The sequence below is a fragment of the Petaurus breviceps genome, unplaced genomic scaffold (assembly GCF_028583685.1).
Source record: "Petaurus breviceps papuanus isolate PSGF00001 unplaced genomic scaffold, PetGlider_PUasm1.0 90925, whole genome shotgun sequence".
Lineage (NCBI taxonomy): Eukaryota > Metazoa > Chordata > Mammalia > Diprotodontia > Petauridae > Petaurus > Petaurus breviceps.
This window is the reverse complement of record NW_027187380.1, coordinates 13,446,690-13,471,475: the sequence shown is the minus strand read 5'-3', so window position 1 is coordinate 13,471,475 and position 24,786 is coordinate 13,446,690. Positions and strand designations below refer to the sequence as shown.

General features: G+C 41.1%; 2 protein-coding genes across 2 annotated transcripts in view; both read right to left on the bottom strand.

Moving 5' to 3' along the window:
- The window catches only part of LOC138152782 (fatty acid desaturase 6-like), a 31,283-nt gene extending 7,250 nt beyond the window's left edge, over positions 1-24,033 (bottom strand). Inside the window, 3 exon segments of the mRNA XM_069076862.1 lie at positions 16,020-16,100; positions 20,026-20,178; positions 23,977-24,033. Of these exon segments, the coding sequence (XP_068932963.1) occupies positions 16,020-16,100; positions 20,026-20,178; positions 23,977-24,033 (291 nt within the window).
- Positions 1-24,786, bottom strand: part of NAT9 (N-acetyltransferase 9) — a 223,891-nt gene that overhangs the window by 156,826 nt on the left and 42,279 nt on the right. The window lies entirely within an intron of this gene.

Here is a 24,786-nt window from a genome sequence, read left to right as displayed (position 1 = left end):
TCTCTCTCTCTCTCTCTCTCTCTCTCTCTCTCTCTCTCTCTCTCTCTTTCTCTCTCACTCTCTCTCTCGCTTTTTGGAAGGGGGAGGGCAGGGTAATTGGGATTTGCCCAAGGTCACATGGCTAGTAAGTGTTAATTAAGTGTCTGAAGCTGGATTTGAACTCAGGGTCCTCCTAACTTCAGGGCCAATGCTCTATTCACTGTGCCAACTAGCAGACCCTATTAATTCTCCACAATCTGATTTCCGAACTCAGCATTCAACCAAAACTGCTCTCTCCAAAGTCATCAATGATTGCTTAGTTGCTGAATATGGGGTCCTCTTCTCAGTCCTCACTCCTCAAACTCTGCAGCTTTTGGCACTGTTAATGCTACTGTCAATGTCATCCTCTTGATAACCTCTCCTCTCTGGGTTTTTGTGATATGCCTTTCATCTGATTCTCCTCCAACTACTCCTTCTCAGTCTGTCCTATACTTCTCCCTCTATGTTTTTTCACTCAGTGGTCTTAAAAGCTGCCATGGATTCAACATGCATTTCTTTTACTTTTACTTTTTTTTTTTTTTAAAGCAATTGGGGTTAAGTAACTTGCTCAAGGTTACACAGCCAGGTGTTTCTGGGTGTGGTGCTAAGTATCAGAGCCTGGATTCGATCCCAGGTCATCGCCTGTGCTACCTGGCCACCCCAAAATCATTTCTAAGGTGATGATTCTCAAACCTGCTTCTCTACCCCTAACCCATCTGTTGACCTCAGGTCTCACATCTACAACTACCTATTATTGGACATCTCAAATTGATGTCCCATAGACATCTTAAACTCAACATGTCGAAATTTGAACTCATTTCCCTGCAGACCCTCCCTTCCTCCTAATCTTCCTATCACTATTGAGGGTAACACCATCCTTCCAGTCATCCAGGCTTGAAATCTAGGTCATGTCCTCAACTCATTGCTATTTCACCCCCCATATCCAATCTGTGGCTAAGACCTGCGGAGTCCAGTACTCAAGATGCGAGGCTAGGAGATCGAAGGGGGAAGAGGTGCGAGCCTGGACCTGCGGCGTCCCTGCCTGCTCTCCCCCAACCTCTAGTCTTAGCTTGTAAGAGAGTGATTGGGCGAGGGAGGAATGGCTACAGGTGAAAAATATTAATCACCTGGGACCCCAGAGAAGCCACCTTCCAAGCCTCTGAGAACATGCGAAGCTGGGGTGGGGAGCACAGTCAGAGACAGAACTGTACCCAAGGCAGTGACAAGAAGAAGGGCGGGAGACTAGAATTTCTCCAGATTCCAGAAAGAGGGGTGAGTGGACAGCGGAAGGATCCTGGCCAAAAGAGACTCATCTCCCGTGAACGTCTAAAGTTTTCTCTGATACTAGCTACTCTTCTCGGCAGTCAGACAGAAGCATAGACATCAGGGACAAGGTCAGGTTATGTACCAGAGACGGGGCCCAAGGGTGAACAGAGTGGCAAAGACAAGAAAAGAATTAAGACAGTGCATTATCTCCACAGAGCAAGACCCCCTCACATTTCCACAGTGACACTGTGCAGACAGTTCAGGGGACCAAGCCATTGTGGCTTCTTCTCTCCCCCACAGACCCACCCCCTAAAAGTATGAGTAATTTAAGGTGCCCTTTTGGTGAATGCCCTCTATCTTAGGCTTTGTTATTAGTTATTAGTGCAGTTTATCTCTGGGATAAACTGGAAAGTGGACTGTGGAGGATCCTAGCTATGGGAAAGCAAATGTACCCAACTACCTAATAGGAGTTGAACACTCAGCCCCCTTTTGGGAATAGTGTAGAGACAACTAGAAAGAGAAAATTTGGCTTTCAAGAATTATTACCAAATACCATTTGAGACAGGAAAGGATTTGCCAGTATTATCATCAGATAAATACTTGAGATCATTGGCCCCTGTTCCCTTATTAAAATTTCATGGCCTAGAGGAGTGATTCTCTTTGTGATGGGATTATTTGATACAGGAGTACAGGTGACAGGGGTTCTGGGAGAGGAAAGACCCTTAGCCCTAACCTTAACCCTCCATGGGTTTAGAGGTTAACCATTTTTGTGGGGCACTCAAACTATAACCACTCTCACTGTGAATCCTTTTGGCCCAATATGCTGGACTGGCATAGCATCTCCTACTGACAAATGTATCATAGGGATTGATTTACTACCATATTGGACCATCCCAACAAAAATGGTTCCAGAAATAGCTCTATACTCACCTCTCAGATCCCAGACCACCAATGTAGTCACTGAGAGGGTTACTGCTTTCCCACCCTTAGTACTCCCCAAATTGTTTGAATCATTCAAGTCAGAGAATAATAATACCAAGGGGACAGGATGACATCATTGTCCTAATATAAGAAGTGGAGCAAGAGGGACATCTGCTAACCACCATTTTCTATTATAATAGCCTTGTTTGGTTAAAAGTCAAGAAAGTCAAATGCACCTGGAGTTTGACTATTGACTATAAGGAACTGAAGAAACCATAGCCTTGGTTGTCCCCATCATACTCTACGTGGTTACCATTAATGAGAAGATGGCCAGCTCCTAAGGAGTGTGGTATGTAGCAGTAAAATTAATAAATGCATCCTTTTCAGTACATCTTAGAGCCAAGGACCAGCACCATTTTTTTTTCACTTGGCAAGGAAGGTAGTATACCTTTGCTCTCCTGTCTGAGAGGTGTCTGAACAGTGGTACCTGTGGGTAGGGTGAGGCTATCTCCAATTGTCTTGATCTATATCTCCACTTTATAGATGAGGAAACTAGGGCAAACAGGGTTCAATGATTTGCCTAGGGTCAGCGTCTGAGGCCAGATTTGAACTCATGAAGATGAGTCTTCCCGACTCCAGGCCAAGTATTCTAACCATTGTGCTACATAGCTGCCCATTTTCCCAACTAAAGAATTTGAAAATCACCTACATTTGCCACTGCCCCCACCACTAGCAGAGTGGGGACCACAAATAGATGAGCTTCCCAATGATTCTAAGACATGGTTTTCCAACAGCAGTGTGACTGTGCTATGGATAAACCCAGCAGGCTGCAAAGGCAATCTGAGTATGGATAAAGACCACACCCTTCCTATAGATTCTCAGCCTGCCCAGGAGAACAAGCTCAGAAGTATTCTATGAATCTTGGACACTGAACCACCTATACAGGGGGATCTTGAGAAATAGTCAGTAGACTTGATGAGTGATCAGGCCTGTAATAATGAGATGGGAGGAATGGAAAAAACCCCTTCAGTTTGGAGATCCCAGCTCTGGTCCTGAATCACTTCTCACAGCCATAATTAATCACAAGATATCAGAAACCCATGTGTTGGCTTATCAATGTGGAACCTACCCTAAAAAAACCTTGAGGAACACCAAGGCTGATGAAGCCTTCTCCAAGGCAGTCTCCTCAGAGGCATCCTTGATAATGCCCAGATCACACATCTTAACCCACTGATCGTGACTACATAGGCAGCTTAGACAAGAGTCCACTCGACTCCAGTGAACACAAGAGCAGTGCTTGAAACATGTAAACAGAAGAAACATGCCCCTGCCACTGTAGCAGGGCACATCCCCAGGGGCATCTGAGTAGCTGGACTTCACTGCCCTCCCCCACCTCTGCTGCCTTGACAAAAGCAACTCTGACATGTTCTTACAGCCACTGTTAGTTAAGCTGTGTGTGAAATAGCTGTGGCAATGTCACATCCAGTTGCCAAGGTCCTGGAGACCGAGGTTATCCCAGATGTTGGAGGTTTGGATATCACAATTATTTCTCTATTAACAATGGGATTTCATCTTGTGACATCTTTGCCCAACAGTAGGTTTGAGATCAGACATCCCATCATACCTACAAGGCTTCACCCTAGCCTCTCATAGCTGATATAAATGAACAAAGGAATGAACAATTAAAAGTCCATCTCAAAAACCACACTTCCTACAACCTGAGAAGGTTCCATGACAAGATTATATGTGGTTATCATATGAAATCTCACACACATGTTTACTGTTGCTTCTGATACAGGGGCAGCTGTGCAAACCTGTTCAGACCTGGAGTCAGGAAGACAAGTTCAAATCCAGACTCAGACGTTTACTAGCTGTGTGACCCTGGACAAGTCACTTAACTGCTCAGTGCCTCAGTTTCCTTATCTGAAAAATGAGGATAATGATTGTACCTATCATACCAGGTGGTTGTGGGGATCAAATTAGATAATACATGTAAATTACTATGTGAACATTAGAGCCATATAGAAATTCTAGCTAAAGAATGAAAAAAAAAAACCTGTGGTCCTGCCCTCAGAGAAATTGGGAAGCCAAGTGCTAACCCTCAACCAGTAACCATCCCTTGGTGGACTTAATCATTTCAGCTTCAAAACTCCCTCTTTGGGGCCCCATCCTGATTTGTGGGTGCCTCAAGTAGGTTATGATATCTAGGTAGCCTTAGGCATGCTTCACATTACTCTATCATTTCTCAACAGTTACTCTAATTATAGCCCCACCTCCTTTTTTTTATAGTCATGGAACTATAAATTGCTTCTGAGAAGGGTATATCAGCCTTTAATTACACTCATTCATTATCCCCCTAACTTTCTAACCAAAATATCTTTTCCTAGTCACCACTCCCCATATATGTTGTCTCTCCCCCATTCCCCAACCCCCGAACTCCCCTGAGAAGGTAAATTCGTTGAGGACAAGGACTCTTTGCTTTTGAAGCTGCATCTCTAATATTTGTTTCATACTAACTACTTAATAATTGTGAGATTGTGGCCTACTGTGAAGTCTTAGCTGACAAATGTGACCCTGTGTTTGATTGATCTGCTTCTTTCCCAGAAGTTTCCATGTACCCTGTAACAAGTTTAGCTAGTTTCATTTAAGCAAGCTATTCAAGGTAGGCCAGGTTCTCTAATTCATGATGTCCTTATAGCCTGTAAGGATAAGCAAGGTCGGGCTACCTGCTGATTAACTATCCCTAAGGTGCCTCTTCTACTTGGTCACAGTGAATCTGATCAGTAGCAGCAATCAGACATGTCACATTTGAAAATTAAGGTAAACTAAGACAATGGTCTGAGAATGATCAATTTATTGGTTAAGCTAGCAGTAACCTATACACTGAGCCAATGACCTTTCTCAATGACCAAAGACCCCAAGGCAGGGCTCACCAGCCTTAATACAGTTTTGAGCTATACAGAGTTGGGTAGGTGGAGAAGACAATATGTTAGGTTACAGAGTAGATAGCTTCATGAGGGTGGAGATAACATGATTGGTTATTTTAAATATATTTAATATTTTATTTTCCCCCTAATTACATGTAAAAACAATTTTTAGCATGCTTTTCTTCAATTTTGAGTTCCAAATTTTCTCCCTCCCTCCCCTTCCCTCTCATTGAGAAGCCAAGCTCCTTGATATGATTGGTTATTTTAGCACACCTTACTGGACTAATGACCACCCCTCTCTGACAGTTAAGGAATGTTAATTACTTTCTGGGATTCATCAGCATCTTTCAGACCTTGTTAGCAGACCCAAGTTAGACTCCCAGGAGTCTAGAAGGGTTTGTTAAAGAGATAATACCTTTTAAATGTACAAGGACAGGCAAGGATGAACAATATAACTTTTGGGGATGATAACAAGTTAACTTGTAACTTTTAACCAAATCTGAGGAAAGACTAAATTCCTGAGCTTAATACGGGTTCAGAGAAATGTGGTTTGACCAATTATACAAAATAGGGCAGTAATACAGAATAGGGTCAATTAAAGAATAGAATCAATTATTAAATAATATAGATTAACTTTAATTTCTTCATTCCCCTTGATCAGAATCAGCCTCTGACCTATTGGTGGCTGGAGCCAAACAGAGCAGGCTAGAGACAGGAGAATCAGGACACAAACAGAAGTTCAATTTCAGAGTAAGGAAAATGATGTGTGTATATGGAAGACCCCTCCCCCACCTCATAAGAAGGAGGGTTCAAGGCTGCTAAGGCTAGGGCCACTTATATATATGAAAGTGATTGGCCCACAACACAACCATTCCTAGATCTTCAGATAGTTCTTATGGTTGGCATTTCTTGGGACAATAAAGGCATTCTTGGGTCCCATGGGAACGGTCGTTATCTTGAGCGTCATCAGCATCTTGCAGACCTTGTTAGCCTGCCAGGTACAGAACCAGAGCTCTGTGACAGGAACAGGTATACAATACCTGTTAGTAATTGTGAACATGTGATGGATGGCCCTGGGAAATAGGGGGAGCTAAATCACTCAGTGAACACCTGGTGTTGGTCTAAGTAATACACTTTTTTAGAGGAAGATACCATCCAAGCTCAGGACACAGCCTGCTTGTTAGGCCTTAGGTCTGGAAAACAGGGTATCTCCAAAATATTTTGACACCCTCTTTGATTCAATGAGGAGAAATTCCTCAATAAATCACAAACTGATATGCCACTTATCAAATGATATCAAATCCTTCTGCCTGTCAGGATTGACTCAGCAGAATACAAAAAGACTAAATATTTCACTAAGGATGGTTAATTATGAGACTTAAGTGTTCTTCCATGATGGGTACAGTGTGAGAAGGCAGAGAGATTGACCAATGCATTGACAGGATCTGTTGGAAGCAATCCTCTTCAGCAAATAGGTCTTACTGAGGCCCCAAGGCATCGCGGAAGGAATGAGAGGGAAGGATGAACATTCAGTCTCTTTCTTAGTAACCCATTCCCAATGTCCATTTCATCAACACAACATGTTTTAGGGCTCAGATGTCTCATACAGTCATCTGTTTTCTGAAAACATCTCCTTTTGGATATTCCGGAATGGGCATGTTCTCAAAGGAGCTTCTCCTAGAAGATTTGTTTCTCTGGTTCAAGTTACTTGTAGAGGTTCTCAGATGTTTCTGCTAAAATCTGCTAGTTACAAAACTCAATACCGTTTAGTATAGCCTCTTAAATTTTACTTTTCAGGACGGCTAGATGGTGCACTGAATGGTGCACAGGCCCTGGAGTCAGGAGGACTTGAGTTCAAATCCAGCCTCAGACACTTAACATTTACTAGCTGTGTGACTCTGGGCAAGTCACTAAAGCCCAATTGCCCTGCCCACCCCCTTCCAAAAAGAAGAAAAAAAAAATATATATATATATATATAAAATTTTACTTTTCAAATGACTAGGTCATGTGATAAAAGCCAGCTCAAGCCTTATGGTTCTCATCCCATTAACAGCAGAGCTATAAGAAGAAAATCAAATTAATAACCCATAGTTCACTTGAAACTTCAGAGAATTTAAGCTTCTACACACTCCTTGCTTTTTCTACCTTTATCTAAACCCTGTTCCTGACACAGACACTGCCAACAACAAGCCGAAGGAAGAATCTTAAAAAGAACTCCATGAGGATCCAAATTGTTAAATGAGCCTTTCTGGTTAAAGATTGGATATTTAACAAAGTAGCCACGTAAGTTAAGGTCAAGAGAGTTGTTCTAAATTGGCATTTACTCCCTTATCATTTAGCTTTTTAATACTGTGTTCATTTATTTCATTCTTTGTTTCAGATTTAAACTTCATAAATGGAAAAACTTTAGTATTACCATTTATAACTATCCTGTGATACAAGCTAGTAAAGAATTATATTGATATATTTAAGAAATTCAAATAACTCAAAAATTTAAAAAAAAAACCTTTAAAATTAAGTGTTGGGAAGCTAGGTGGAGCAGTAGACGGAGTGCTGGGCCTAGAGTCAGGAAAATTCATCTACCTGAGTTCAAATCTGGCCTCAGACACTTATTAACTGGGTGACCCTAGGCAAGTCACTTAACTCTGTTTGCCTCAGTTTCATCTTTAAAATGAGCTGGGAAAGGAAATGGCAACCCATTCCAATATCTTTGCCAAGAAAACCCCAAAATAGGGTTACAAAGAAAGGGGCATGATCAAAACAACTGAACAACAACAACAAATTATGTCTTTAAAAAGCCCACAATCAGAAAGAAACAATTTGAGTATTGTAGAAACACAATCAAGATAACACAAGATCTAGCAGTTTCTACATTAAGGGATCAGAGGGCTTGGAATTTGATATTCTGGAGGTCAAAGAAGCTAGGATTAAAACCAAGAATCATCTACCCAGCAAAACTAAGTATAATATTTCAGGGGAAAATGAATATTCAATGAAATAGAGGACTTTCAAGCATCCTTTTTTTCACATTAAACATTAGTCAGATTGTAAAGAAGGATCATAACCAATGGAATGAACAATGAGAAAGAGGTAACAAAACAAAACCAAAAAAAGAGAGAGCAAGTGGTTTGCTTCAGTCTGCATTTAGACTCTGTAGTTCTTTCTCTGAATGTGGATAGCCCTTTCCATCATGACTCTTTTGGAGATGTCTTATAACTTTACATTGCTGAGAGGAGCCCAGTCTATCAAAGTTAGTCGTCACACATATGTTGTATCTGTAACTGTGTACAAATTTCTCCTGGTTCTGCTCTTCTCACTCAACATCATTTTATATAAGTCTCTCCAGGTTATTATGAAGTCCATCTGCTCCTCATTTCTTATAGCACAGTAGTATTCCATTACATTCATATACCACAACTTGTTTAGCCATTGCCCAGTTGATAGGCATCCCCTTGATTTCCAATTCTTTGCCACCACAAAAACATCTGCTATAAATATTTTTGTACATACAGGACATACGGGTCTTCCTCTCCTATTATATCTTTGGAATACAACACTAGAAGTGGTATTGCTGGGTCAAACAGTATGCATTTATTTATAGCCCTTTGGGCATAGGTCCAAATTGCTCTCCAGAATGGTTGAATCAGTTCACAACTCCACCAACAATGCACTAGTGTCCCAAGTTTTCCACATTCTCTCCAGCATTTACCATTTTCCTGTTTTGTCATGTTAGCCAATCTGAGATGTGTTTTGATTTGCATTTCTCTAATCAATAGTGATTTAGAGCATTTTTTCATATACTTATAGATATCTTTAATTTTTTCCTCTGAAAACTGCCTGTTCATATCCTTTGACCATTTATTAACACTGAGGTACCACTTCATACTCATCAGAGTGGCAGAGCTGACAGAAGATGAAAATTAAAAATACTGGAGGAGCTGTGGGAAAATCAGTATATTAATGTATGGTTGGTTGAACTACAAACTGTTTTATTATGGAAAGCAATTTGGAATTGTGCTCCAAATGGTATTAAACTGTGAATAGCCTTTAACCTAGTGATTCCCATACCAGGTTAGAACCCAAAAGCATCAAAGAAAGGATCAAAGATAAAAAATGCTTATAGCAGCTATTTTTGTTGTGACAAAGAATTGGAAATTGAGGGGATGTCCATCAGTTACAGAATGGCTAAGCAAGTTTTTTATGGACTTCTGAAGGCAGAGCCAAGAAGGTGGAATAGTGCTCAGCTGAGCCCTTCTAGCTAACACCTCAAATAAAATTCTGGAGTGGCAGAGTCAACAAAAGTCAGAGTGGGGCAATCTTCCAGCCCCAGATGACTTAGGGGTCTGGAAAGAGAGAACTGTGGCATGGGGGTGGAGGCTGGCCTGGAGTCCATGTAGATGAAAGACCAGTGGTGGGACTAGGTGGCTCTGACAGAAGTAGCAGCTTAAGGAGCTCCCAAGCCAGAGGCAGTAAGAGGATATGACAACTGGTCAGAAGAGACTACAGGGGACCCTTGTGCTAGCACTAGATACAGGACCAGATGCTGTTTGACAACTTTATTTCCTATACCTACTTCTAGATCATATTTCAAAGTCAGGAAGGAGTACTTGCAGCCAAGAGTGAGTAGAAGCCACAAGGGACAATTGTTTGATAACTCCATTGTCTATACTCAGTTCTGAGGCATAATTGAAGGGCAGGAATAAGCACTTTCAGGCAAATGGAAGCCCTGGGAGGCAGTATTAATTGAAATCCCAAGGGATCAAGTAAGCTTCTTGGGTAAGGACCATTGGGCAAATCAGGAAAGCAGTGCCCACATGCCCACACCTCTCCCCACATTATACCACCCTGGAAGCATTGAAAACTTCCCAAACCCCCAGAACTGTTCTGAAAACAGCAGTGAAAAAAAGTGTGAAGTTTGAGACAATGTCCCTCCACTCCCTGTGCTGGGAACAAATCCCAAAATTAACGTAAAGTTCCAAATCAAGAAATAAGGTGAAAAAAATTACAAACAACAAAAAAAGAACCTGATGATTTAAAAAGGCTGCTTTGGTGACAAGGAGGATCAAGACACAAACTTAGAAGAGGACAATTAAGTCAAAACAGATAGAAGCAAAGACTCAAAGGAAAAAAATATGCATTAGACAAAAGCCCAACAAGAATTCTTAGAAGAGATAAAAAAAATTTATTTTCAAAATTAGAGTGGGGAAAAATTAAGCAAAGAAATGAAAACAAAGGAAGAAAATTATGAAAAGACAATTAAGAGTTTGATAAAAGAAGCACAAAAAGTACTAAAGAAAATAACAGCTTAAAAAGCAGAATTGGACAAATGGGTAAAAGAGGTACAAAAACTCACTTAAGAAAATAATTACTTAAAAACTGGAATTTGGGTAAGTAGAATCTAATGACTCCATGAGACAGGGGGGCAGCTAGGTGGCATAGTGAAGAGAGCACCGGCCCTGGAGTCAGGAGGACCTCAGTTCAAATCTGGCCTCAGACACTTGACACACTTACTAGCCATGTGACTTTGGGCAAGTCACTTAACCCCAATTGCCCTCCAAAACAAAAGAAAAAAAGAAAAATAAAAGAAACAATAAAACAAAGTCAGAAGAAGAAAATGTGAAAAACTCAGGAAAAACAACTGATTTGGAAAATAGATTGTAAATAAATCATGTAAGAATTTTTGTATTACCCAAAAGCCATGATCAGAGAAAGAACCTAGACATCATGTTTCAAGACATTTTCAAGGAAAACTTCCCAGATGTCCTCCAACCAGAGAATAAAGTAGAAATTGAAAGAATCCATTGATCATCACCTAAAAGAAATCCTAAAATGAAAACTAGCAGGAATGTTATAGCCAAATTCCAAAGCCCCCAGGTCAAAGAGAAAATATTTCAAGCAGAAAGAAACCATTCAAATACCATGGAACCACAATCAGGAATCACACAAGATTTAGCAACTACCACATCATAAAAGTTAAAAAATATAATATTCCAGAACCTGGGGAGGGGAGCCAGTCCTTCTTTCCAGCACTCTCTTCTACCAAATAATCTAATAAATTTCTTTCTAAAATTATTTCAGATTCTGGGACTTGTTTTCCTGAACAAGAATATGATGTTGGAAGTGGGATTGCCTCATAATTGCCCAAATAAACCTGAAGGTTCTCCAAAACCATGGAAACTGAGCAAGTCCCTGTGATTCTAGGATTGAGAATTGGTGGGACTGACCAAAACAAGATCATAGAAAATACAGTCAGAACCTAGTGAGTCCTGTAGGGTTCAGGTTGGACACAGTCTAAGCCTTGACTCTAGGTGTCCATTAAATTAGAGGGCTATGCTTGATTGTTGCCCAAGGAAAGATCTGAGTGGCATAGAATTTGCCCAGGCCACCCTAATAGAGTAACAAGTAATCCCCTTGACTTGATCATTCAAGAGCCTGGTAAGGAGCTGCAAAAACAAGAAAAATTAGTTAAAATTAGATTAGTAATATTTTGGTGGAGCTTTTCCCCTTTTTCTTTCTTTTTTCTTTCTCTTCCTGTCTTTCTCCTCATCTCCCCCTAGATACCTAACCTGTGACTGGATGGTCACTGCCCAGTTGCACTGGTGAACATAGGCATTTGCTCTACACACATTCACTGAGGATGACCCTAGGACAGTGAGGGAAACTTGTATTTGGCAGATAGTAAGGAAGACTTTGACTGGGGCTTCCAACTTCATACATTCTCTAGTGCATTCAAGGTTTTGTTTACCTTGGAGAATTTTGAAGGAAAACATCTCTTCACCCACAAAGGCTCCTTTAAGATAAGACAGAAAGGGAACTGAGAAGAGTGCAAAAGATCAATGAAATTTCATACCTAAGACATCTCCCAGTTATCTGGAACAGTAATCAGGAACTTACTCACACTGACTTTTTGTTTAGATTTTCAGTGGGAGACAAGGAGAAAAACTGAGATTCTTTTCTTTCTCTCTGCCTTCACAACCTTAGCCAGGTTGGAGATAAAGAGATAAAGATAGACAAGAAAAGGAAGGAAATCTTTTCCCTAGTTCGTAGAAATGTATGACATTGTAAACTAATTAGAGACTAAAAATTATAACTTAAATTTTACTGTAAATTTCCAAATTATATCTTAAAGGTTTTTATAGTTGCTAAAATATTTTGGTGGATTTTTAAAGGTTTAAAGTTAGAATGAAGGTTACAAACAAATGGCATAAGCCTCTATTACTCTCTCCCCTTCCTGGACGGTGATAAATGCATTTTGTTCTCATAGAAGGTGATTTCACTTACTGAAGAAAAAGCAGAACTGAATCTAGTTTGAAATGACTCAATAGCATTTAATTATTTAGGTGAACTAGTAGCTAAGTCACCTAAGGAAAGCAGTAAAAATATAGCAATTAATTGGTATTATATCCTAAAATGCTGTCTTTGAAGGATCAAAGAAGGGCATGTCCCAAGCCTTAGAGCCTTATGTTCACCAAAAAGAAGGGGATGGGAAGGTGAAGCAGCCACCATGAATCTTTGAAAGTGAGCTAACTGAAAGCAATGGACTCTATAATTTGTGGTGCTAGCAGCTAATGGTACTTGGAAAAATTGAGGTTTTGAACCTCAGATCATTTGTGATTGTAAATCTAGATTTGATTTGGTTAAAATTTGTCCTGAAACTAAATATGGTCTCATTTAAAGTGAGATGTGTCCTCCCATTAGGATAATTGTGGTAAATCATAACAGTGCAGAATACATTTGTTATTTGGCATTAAGGCAATATGCTTGGAAACTGCATGGATCAGGAAACCTGAGTTCAAATCTGGTCTCAGAAATTTATTAGCTGTGTGATCTAGTCACTTCACCTGCTTGCTTCTGTTTCCTCATCTGATAAAATGGGATAATAGTGCTTATCTTCAATGGTTGTTATGAATATCAAATGAGATATATTGTGAAGTGCTTGGCACAGTGCCTAGAACATAGTAAGCACTATTTAAATGCTAACTTTTATTATTATTAAATATAATTGCTCTATACTGGTTTTTAAAAATGTAATTGGTATAGAATGCCAAATTAATAGATGATTATTTTCTATATAAGAGGATTTGGGAATGTATTCAAATGGATTGATTTTATTTGATTGGGGATTGATATTATTTGACTGCATTATGTTTTAAAATTCTGTAATATTGTTTATGTTGTTGTTAGGCTTCTCATTTTCCTTGCATTGTGATTTTGGGGAATCTATTTTATAAGAAAAGGGTAGCTAGGTAGTTTAGTGGATTGAATGATGGGTCTGCAATCAGGAAGACTTATCTTCCTGAGTTCAAATGTGGCCTCAGATATTTAATAGCTATGTGACCCCAGTCAAATGACTTACCTCGGCTTAACTCTGGTCCTCATCTGTAAAAACGAGCTGGGGAAGGAAAATATCAAATCACTCCAGTATCTTTGCCAAAAAAAAAAACAAACCCTAAATAGGGTCATGATGAATTGGTCACAACTGAAAACAACTGTCAATAACAACAATTGTATAAGAAATGTTAACTTGAAAAATGATACCCTCAGAGTGTCACAAATATATCATTAGAAAAGTCACTTCTTTTTTAACCTGAATGCTATTAGATTATGAATTGAGCTGGTAAAGAATGTAGTCACAATGTTTGAAAACATTTAAGTATTTAATTGGGTATATTTTGCTTTAAATAGATAGTTTGAGGTACTTTCCATTTAGGCAGGATCATAAGATCTTATCAGCCCTACTGACAGCATATTGTAAAGTTCTGGAGTAATGAAGTTTGAGATACTAGAACCACTCCCAGCTAATGTGGGAGGACTTAGAAGTTTGCTTATAGTAAAGAGTGAGTTTTATCTGATAGATTGCTTTGCTATCTATCACTTATAAAAATTATGAGAGTATACCTCGAATAGTACGAATTGAAATTATATCTTTGTGCTAATTTAGTAACAATAGACTCTAGATTTAAAGATTTAATTTTTGCCTTAGTGTTTAATAGGTAATAGAGATATCTATTAGTCTGGGACCTTACAGTAGCTAGCAGTTTTTGTTTGAGTTTTTGAGTGAATAGAACGTAGTTATTCTTAATTCCTAATGAACCAGAAAGAATAAATAAGGCGTTATATGTACCTACATGTGCTTATATGTTCTTGTTAGTTGTTATTGTAACATGAGAAAAATAATTACCTGGCCCTAAGCTGTGGTTAGTAAAGTTTTGCTATATGAGGTAAAATCTCTTGGAACTGTAATTTGATATTATTGTGAGTTTTTATTTTCAAGTATGATTTGTCTGAATTATCATTAAGCCAATAATCAACCATTCAAGGGGAATACCATTTACTACTTAAAAGGAGTTCAGAGCTACAGAGCTACAGAGAAAGTTGACAGATGACCTTGTGTAAGTGAAGGTAAGCTCCTCTTGGCTCAGCTTCCCCATTGTGCTATTTTCTTTCTAAACAGGGAATTTTCCTACCTGGTTAATTAAGAGCATTGCTTTTGATACTTTGTGAATAATGTGGAACTTTGCTGTATAATTTGGCTTTCAATCATGACTTTTACCTGGAATCAAACAGAGCTAAGGGAATTTTCCCCCTGTTATGCTTATGTCAGAGAAGTCTGTGGCCCTGACAGGGCAGTCTTTTTTTTTTTTTAAGATTAAGTCTTGATCTTGATATGACTGTGTCCTTCCTTCTTCCTTCCATAGAAAATTTCTATAATCAAGGCAGGTGAACAGTAGAAATTTTTGTCACTACAATTTAAAATCTATTAATTAATAGATTAATACTAAAACATCTCTGAATTACTATAATAGAATGAAAGATCTTACTCTTTGTAGTCAACTCTAAATCCTAAGCAACTAATTATAAATGAGTTCTTAGAGGCTTGCCATCCCCTTGCTAATAATTAGGTCCTTAAAGTATCTCCTTCTTTTAGGCTGACATGGAGATAATATATATCCTCAAATTGTAGAGCCGAAAGGAGCAAGACAGAAGATCCCCCAGAATAAATTTGGAAGTGGACTTTATTACTGTGGGGCTGCTGGGGTCACATACCCAGATCAGACAGTGAGTTGGCATGGACCATGTGCTGGTTTTTAAAGAGATTACAATAGTCAGATTACATAAGCTGAAACTACAATAAGTGATTCGTCAGTGTATATTTGAATTACCCTCTTATCCCTAGGCTGAGGGACAGGGAAGCTAGAATGGGTGGAGATGGGGAATATCTGGTGGGTGGGTAGAGAGGGCAGGGATGGGGAAGAATGGAGCAGGGATTTTACCCTAGGCTGAAATTCCTGCTCACGGATCAATTGGGGGGGGGAAAGGTGGAGTTGTGCTGAAATTCCTGCTCACAGATCAATTAGGGGAGGGAAGGGTGGAGTTGTGCTCAACCGTGGCTGGGACTCAAGATGAAATATGCTGATTAAATGGACATTTGGAGTGGATTATTAAGAGACTTGATGTTATTTAATAGTGACAATCATTATTGTACTGCTCTGAATTTTTTGTTTCATGGTGTTTATGTTTGCCTACAAGAGGAATATGCCCAAATTCCTTTTATTAATTGATCAGTGATTAAGGTTATTTTTCTTACAACTTTTTGGTCAATTGAAAGACAGTTTTCTGCCTTTGTTAACTTTACCATTCCAAAACTTGAATTATGGGATAATAATGTTAACTGTTTAACATTTCTCAAGTAGAAGTCAAAGGTAAGTTTAAAGTTCCCCTATATAATTTAGTTATTACCCTAGTTAATTGTTTAAGGGAGGATTTCCCTGACCCAAGTTTTCTTGGTTATCTTGGTGACCAAGTTAGCACTTCACCATCCATACATAGAACTATTGGTTATGGCAAATGGAGAAATTTTGAATGCTGTGGATAAGTTCACTTACCTTGACAGTATGCTGTCCAGGGGTGTACACATAGATGATGAAGATGTACACACTGTTGGAGCTAGTTAAGAGCTTAGGAGACTCCAAAGGAAAGTGTGGGAAAGAAGAGGTATTAGACTTCATACCAAACTGAAGGTTTACAGAGCATTTGTACTGACTTATCGTATGCCTGTGAAATCTGAACAGTATACCAGCACCATGCTAGGAAACTGAATTGCTTCCATTTGAACACTCCTAGGAAGATTCTGAAGATCACCTGGCAAAAGAAGATACTTTTCTCAAACTGAGATTGCCAAGCATTCAAACTCTGTTGCAAGGAGCACAAATCCAGTGGGCAGACTACTTTGTTCAAATGCCAAATACATGTTTGCCTAAAGACTACTTTATGGAAAATTCACACAAGCACTCACATGGAGGTCTGAAGAAGCAACACTCTCAAGGTCTCTCTGAAGAACTTTAGTATCAATTGTGAGACGTGAGAGACACTGGCATAGGACTGTCCAGCAGGATGTGCCCTCATCAAAGAAGGTGCTGGGCTCTATAAGCAAAGCAGAATTGCAGTAGCTCAAAAGAAACATGATGTGTGCAAATTTTACAACATCTCCATCCCAAATGTTCATATGGGATACTTGTGCCTGGCCTGTGGTAAAGCCTTCCAAGCTCACACTGATCTCATCAGTCAGTTGGACACATTGTACAGTGACAATGTGTCATAATGATAGAGTAATGTCATTTCGGTCCTCTTCTAGTACAGTGGACAACCAACCAACCGACCTTGGTGATATAGAAATCCCACCCCCCCAGGCCATTGTGAATCCTCTAAATGTAGTTTAATCGGTAACCTGACTTGGTTTTTCCCTATAGAAACTGTTTAATGAGGTTCTTCTCCTTAAGGGATATATGAGATTATGCCTCTACTAAATTAAACTTCTTCAGCTTTCATGACGTTGAAGGAAACATGGAGTTATGATTTTTCATGATACTCATGACCATAGTGCACTTGTTTCCTAGTATAAATTTAAGTCTCCTTACTTAGAACCTTGAGACTTACTCAGATTTATCCCTCTGACTATGAGACATTGGGGAAAGTTTGTCACTCATCTGCATTCTACTCTTCCTTAAATAAATCATATCAAGCTTTAGACAAGATGGATAGTAAGGAGGATGCATCCATTGATTCAGGTTATTTTAATGAACTTCCTTTGAAATCATAACCCATTTTTTTTTCTTCTGTAATTATGCTTTCTCTAGTATGAGAATGTTGGGCTAAAAATGCCCAAGAGAAGAAAATTGTGGAAAGAATGTGTTATTATATTGTTCATAAAATTATTATACTGTTTAAATACAACTTTATTGTGATTAGAGGTTGTTTGAACTCAGAATTTTGCCTAACTGTGGTAACTCTCTAGGAATTCTGGAGGTGGCTATAAGGAATTTGAGGGTCCTCCAGGTACTAGATCCACCCAAAGTATTTTTATTTTGGGTTTCCATACCTAGGACTTATTTTCAGTGCACTCAAACTTGTGTTTTGGATTACCTTTATATGTTTGCTTGTGTGGAAAACCTTTGTCAAAATCCCATATTATGCAAACTTTCCAGAACATGAGAAGGGGAACCACCCCTTCTTTTCAGCTCTCTTCTCTACCAAATGACCAAATAAATTTCTTCCTAAAATGATTTCAGATTCTGATGTTTGTTCTCAAGAGCAGCTAGGTCTTTTTGTAAGGTGTAGTGCAAGCTTCTAGCTGATTTACAATTTCACGTGCTAACTAGTGCAATGGAAACACTAGTTAGACTTCACAATAAGAGATTCACAGAGTTGGAAGGGACATCTTGTCCCACTCTTACCTAAGCAAGAATTCTCTCTATACCATCCCCAACAAATGCTCATCCAGGCTGTGTTTGAAGCCACATAAGTGGGCTCCAGTAAAGAGGAACCATGACCTAGGCAGATACAAATTGAACTAGATGATATCTGAGGTTCCTTTTGACTACCAGATTCTAGGATCTTATGACTTCCACCAGTAGCTCTAATGGTTAGGAAGCTTTTCCTTCCATCATAGCTGAAACTGCCTCTTTCCAATTTCCAGTAAAACACATCTAATCCTTCTATGTGACATCCTTACCCCATTGTGGTCCCAACACACCTTTCAGCCCTATCATTCCCAGTAGACATCCATTGTTGTATGCCTGTGAAACCTGGATAGTACACCAGCACCATGCTAGGAAACTGAATTGCTTCCATTTGAATTGTCCTAGGAAGATTCTGAAGATCTCCTGGAAAAATAAGATACTGGACACTGAGGTCCTTTTCTCAAACTGAATTGCCAAGCATTCAAACTCTGCTGCAAAGAGTACAATCCCACTGGGCAGGCCACTTTGTTCAAATGTCAAATGCATGTTTGCCTAAAGACTTTTATGGAAAACTCACACAAGGCAAGCACTCATACAGAGATCTGAAGAAGGTCTCTCTCCTTACTGCACCACACAGGCTTACTACTTTCTATACAGCTTTACCAAAAGCCTTTCTTTCTCCCTCCTCCAACCCCTTAGAATACTCTTCCATCTCTCTTCATCCAAATTCTATCCATCAGATATGACCCTTTTCTAGTCCCTCCTTCATTGAGACTTCCTGACCTCTCCAACCCACATCAATCTCTATCTACCAAAGTTTAAAATCCTGTGCTTCTCCATGTTGCCATCCTGTCATCCTTTACTTCTCCCCCCAGGGGTCTTTACTTGCATTATCCACCCTCTCCAAGGCCATACAAGCTCACAAGTTCCCTGTTCCCCACCCTAACCCCTCCCCCACTCCCAACAGGGTTACTCCCAACAAGTGTCCAAGCATATTACAGATCCATGCCTTCTTTGGAGAAACAGGATGATCACATTTTTGATAGACTGATTGGAGCTGAGAAGATAATTGATCCCCAGTACTGGGGTTAGGAAGGAAGCTGAGAGTCTGGATGTTCCACTTGGTCCCTTTCATCTTGCTCTCAGCCTCCCCAGGGACTGGATCACTGATTCAGGCAAAAAGTGGACATGGCACTAAGCATCCAAGGCTGGGCCCATCAGGCCCTCCTGGGCATTAGAGAGGCAATGACAGGAGAGTGAAGGTGCTGGGGCCCTAATTCTCTCCTTCCCCTTACTAGAGTCCAGTCTCTTGTGGGCCGACAACCCAGAGTCTGGAAACCTGGGAGGAAGGGGAAAGGGGACTCACCTCCCCCTCACTGCTCTTCCTCCTCAAGCAGTGCAGGACCACACTCAGGCTCCACCAGGGTACCCTCCAGTCTAGGACTCTGCCATCCTTGCCCCAACTCTGATAGCCTAAGTTGGTGAAGAAGTTGTGGGCCCCACCCTACGGCTGCTTGCCCTACACCCCCCTCACTACAGAGCACTCAGAGGAGAAGAGAAGGGGGGCTTTGCCCCAGCGCCACCAACTCCTCATAGAGACATGCTACCTCGGGGCGCCCTGACAGAGAGAGGCTCCCTGCAGCTGCAGAGAGGCACCGTGAGCATTTAGTGGGGAGCCAAGGCCAGGCACTTGTAAGCTACTACCAGACCTACTGGGCGCTCACCAGGACTCCACGCTCCTGACCTTTGACCCCCTCCATACTTGTAAGGTAGGCTGGGTTGCCAGCTTCCAGTTTCGCTGGCTCTCCATTCTGCCATTGTTACAGATCTGCAGGGATGTCGATTCCCTCTGCCTCTGTGCTCCCAGCCTCTCTTCTGCTCCAGGAGTCGGCCTGTAGATAGCCAGAAGGCAGCCTTTGGTTGTCTAGGCTTCTCAAGCCAAACTGCAGGAAGCCTTAATGTGTTGCTGCGATCTCACCTCCTTGCTCTCTCCCCCATCTCTCTCGGGGCAGGGAAGCTATCGGGAGGGGGAGTCAAGGGGAAAAGAAAGGGGGAACAGGACTCCTGGTTTCCCTTTAGCATTTTGGATTCCCCAGGCTCTCAGAGTGAACCCTCCCCTCCCCCCAGCTTCAAAATGAGCTTGGAAACCCACGTGGAAGGCACAATCAATGATGGCAATGGGCTGAAGGAGCCCCCAGACAGGAGAGCCAAGGACAGAAAAGTTGCGCAGTAAGCCCTTGGGAAAGGGGGGTGGGTGGAACATCTCCCAGCACTGCCTTTTCTTTTCCTCCTCCTCCTTAACAGCCTGGGAGAAGGCAATGAAAGCCTGAGGAAGATGGGGCTAATTGGTACTCCTTGGCCTCCTCTATTGAAAGGGGTCTTTACCTGGAGTCCCTGAAAACTCAGAGGGGAAAACATTTACATCTTTATTTTGATGAATCTCTAAATGAAATCTAGCATGACTTCCCATTATTTAAAAATATTTTCCTGAGACGAGGTCCCTACCCTTCACCCACACTGCCAAAGATGCCTGTGCCACCAAAAAAAGCCAACTGTTTGGAGGAAGGGCAGAAAATTGAGAGCAGCAAAGAATTTCAAGGAGAGGTGGCATAGATCCCTATTGGGCCCAGCCCCAAAGACTGTCAGGGATCTCCAAGGTATAAGTGGGGAGGTAGATCTCTCTTAGAGGAGACATAGCACTACATAGTGGCCATGCAGGGTCAAGGGCTATTGAGAGGGTAACCCTGGGCAGGATCCAATGAAAGAAACCACTTATTTCACTCACACTTCTTTATTTTTACTGTCAACCTACAAAGCTCACCCCTCAAAATGGAGTTTGGGGAATCATAGAGGCTTCTCCTGTGATTTAGATATTTCCCTCATTAACTACTGAGATGATTACAACAGTCTGGTAAAGGCTGTCCTTTCCTCTATGATTTCCCCTACTCTCAATGCCTCCCCCCTCCCCCCAACTACTGTATTCATTGTTGACAGATTAGTGTTCCTAATACATATATCTGATGATGTCACTCAAAAGCTTCACTTACCTCACCACTGCTTACAGAATTAAGTCCAAACCCCCTGATTCTGGCATTCCTTATCTTCCCCCATCTGGCTCCTGCCCACCTCTCCAACCTTTTCAACTGTATCCATTCTACAAACTGGCCTATTCATGGGCTTCCCACAAAACACACAACATGAAATAGCATTAAGAGCACTAGATCTGGAGAAGACTCATGTCCAGATCTCAGCAGAGTGACCTTTAGACAGGTCATGTCATTTCTCTCTTGGACACTCAGTTTCCTCACCTTGCTGGAATGGATGATTTCTGAAGCCTCTTCCAGCTCTGATTTCCTATGACCCTAGGTCATGTATAGCATTCACAACTTTGCTTTTGACATTCCCCCAACTAAGAATGCTCTCCCCAAGTTCCTCTTCATTTACCTAAGTCCTGTCTATCTTTCAAGGTCCACATTAGTCCCCACCTTCTCTGCACAATCCTCCCAGGCCATCCCAACTGCCAGTAATCTTCCTTCCTTTCTCTGAATTCCATTAACTATCCACACCATTCATCTGACACTTAATATATTCTGCCTTGATCCATTATTATCTTTTTCAGTTACTAGGGAGCCCTAATATATAAAAAGAATTTTAATTTTTTATCCATGCCTTCCATTTATAACATATTTCCTATTTTTCTGAGCTCCACAAAGGCTGGTCTATCTCTTGTTTCTTCATTACAGTGCCTGGGCACATGGTACTCATCATCTGTAATACCAAGTTGGTGACGTATTGTATTTCCTAAAGATCCCAAAATGAAGTATTTTGGAGAAATGCTTATCTTTTTCATCCATACCTTGTGATTCATTGTTATTGGCCCAGTGTGGAAACTTACTCTACCAATTGTAGATCAGCAACTGCAAGGCAATTTATAGGCTTAAAAGAGCTGCCTTGGGATAAGTATTTTGCAAGTTACCAGTATGGATCAGAAGCAGAACTCAAATGCAGGTCTTCCTGACTTGGAAATCAATTCTTTAAGCATCTGAGAACAATGTACCTCAGAAATGTTTAAATTTACCTTAATTGCTGACTCTACCTTTACTTATCCTGTCTCTCTGACAGGGATCCTGTCTTATACATGTTCTTTTGGACAGCATTTAACACTATGCTCTATAAAATAGGTGTTAAGTAAATATTTATTCATGATTCCCCAAGCCAAGCCCTCTCCATCCCCTACCAAGACTCAGAGTTTATGATTTTCTCCTTCAAAGTGGAGCTCATAAGGGCTCAGAAACAGAAAATCCATATTTGATTAGGAAGCCAAAATGCAGGGGGAAGATTTGGTATCTGACTGACTCAACCTGATTTCCCCAAACTGTGGCCTTTTTCTTGTGATTTCTTTTATTGTCTGCCCCTTTTGACGCAATCAAAACTCACCTATTTACATCAGGGAAATCTGTAACACTGCCAGTGACTATGGAAAGAAAGAAAAATTATAAACACATTTCAGGGTCATTGTAAAAACACTAATTCCAGTGACTTATATGAGCTACTAGTCCTTTGTGTCTAATTATAATATCACTTATTCCCAATCCTTACATGTGCCATTAGATACTGTTTTGGTTTACACGAATATAGCAGTAAATTTATTAACTTTGCTTGTCTGTGCTAAAAAGAATTAACCAATATTGCGCAGTGAGTAAAATGCCAGCCAAGTCAGGAGGATGGGAGTTCCATTCCAGCCTCAGACACTTAACACCCACACCCACCCACACCTCCCCACACACACACTCACCCATACCCCCCCCCACACACACACACACACACAAAACTAGCCGTGTAAACTTGGGCAAGTTACTTAACCCCAGTTGCCCTCTAAAAGGCAAAAAAAAAAAAAATTAACCAACATATAGCCCATAATTCATTTTCTCCGGGTCTGATTAACCCTAGCCTGACATTCTATGTTTCTTCTGCACTCACACATTCTATTTCCACCATTAATTTACCCTTTTTTTCTATGTTGTTTGGTAAGTGTTCCTAAGGTATGTGTTTCCTCTGTTTCTCTCACTACATTTTAAGCTTCTTAAGGACAGGGACCATGTTGGCTGTCTCACCTACAGATGCTCAGAGCACAGTGTGGCCTTCTTTCTGGACACTTTAATTATGCCATTTGGACACTTCCTTACTGAATTCCTACTTCTGGTTTCCTTCCCTTTCTCCCTCAGCAGGGAGATGGCCCTGAGGCACAAGGGAAACAGGCAGCCTTGGGACTTGGCCAACCCACCAAGGCCAATGACTTCAGCATGAAGAATTCAGCCTTCACCTACAAAGATGAACCAGAGAAACATGCTGAGGAAGGGGGAGAGGATGAGTCATGAAGCAACAAGGTCTTATTAGAAAGAGCACTGGCCTGGCAATCGGGAGACCTGGTTCTAGTCTCAGTTCTACCACCACCTAACTTTGTGACCTTGAGTTACTCCTTTCACTTCTCTGGTTTCATCTGTAAAATGAGGGGGTGAGATGAGATGGTCTCTGAGAATTTTAACAGTCTATGATCCTAAGATTAGGGACTGTGGTGAAAGGACAGAGAATTAGGGGTGGGATGGGGTGGGGAGGGTCAGGAGCAGTTCTGAAATGAAGGAGGTAGAGAAGGCTGGGAACAGGAATTGATTGCAGAAAGAACTGGAATGGTTGAAAAGATGATAAAGCTAAATTAGGAAAAACCCCCCCCACATAGGCCAGAATCACATAGGACAGGTGGGAATAACCATCCGGACTACCATTAACCAGGCCCGATGCTTCCCTAGATACCCCTGGGGGCAATATGTGGTGCTCCAAGATGGGCAAAGAAGATGGGGGGAGGGGAATGTGAGAGGAATCCACAGAAACAGGATTATTAGACCTGGAAGAGTCCTGAGAGCTCATCTACTTCAACACCATGCTTTTACAGGTGAGAGGCCTGAAGCTTGGAGAGAATACCCTCCAGAATTTGGGAAATCTCTTAAAGTGCCTTCCACGAATATGAATGCAGCAGAGGTTCTCTGTCTCTAACCTCTTGGAGGAGCTGGGCCAAGTTAAGAGGAGAGATAAGGAAGTCACATACCTTCAGCCGGTGCCGGGCAGTATAGAAACCAGCCAGGCCACTGCCTACCACACACATGTGAGGAGTCAGCTCTAGGGTAGAAAGCAACTGGCATAACCCTGGGTATGTGGTAAAGTCAGACATGCCTCATCTCATTCCAAGGATATCCTCTCATGTGCTGAAGTAAACTTTAGCACCAACCTCCTATAGATGCCACAGCTTTCTCCTCCTCTTCTTTCCCTTCTAGCCTACACTTTGTCCTGTCATCTTCCCTGTACCTAATTTCCAGTCCATCTGGTACCTCAAAGCCCAGGGAAAGTCAGCAGCCCACACAAAGAAAAACTTTACATTTCACCTCCATCGTTCATTCATTAGTTTTTTTTCTCTCTGTTTCTCTGTCTCTATCTCCCTCAGACACATATATGCACACAGGGCCCTTCTATCTTACCTCTAACACATTCATTCATCTCTTTCTTTTCTGTCCCCACCCTCCCTCTCTCTCCCCTCCCAAAGGTACCTATATAAGGTACCTCCACCATTCATTCCTTCCTATTCTCTCTCTGTCTCTCTCACACACACAGAGGACCTTTATATTTCAGTTCTATACATTCAATCATTCATTTCTCTCTATATCTCTTTTCTTCCCTCCTTCTCCTGAAAGGACCCTTATATCTCTCCTCTTCACATTCCTTTATTCCTCTCTTTCTCTCCCTCTCATCTGTCTCTCCCTCCATTCTTCTCTCTCTATCCCAAAAAAGCCCTTATGTCTCTCACCCACATTTTCCTCTCTCTCTCTCTCTCTCTCTCTCTCTCTCTCTCTCTCTCCCCCCC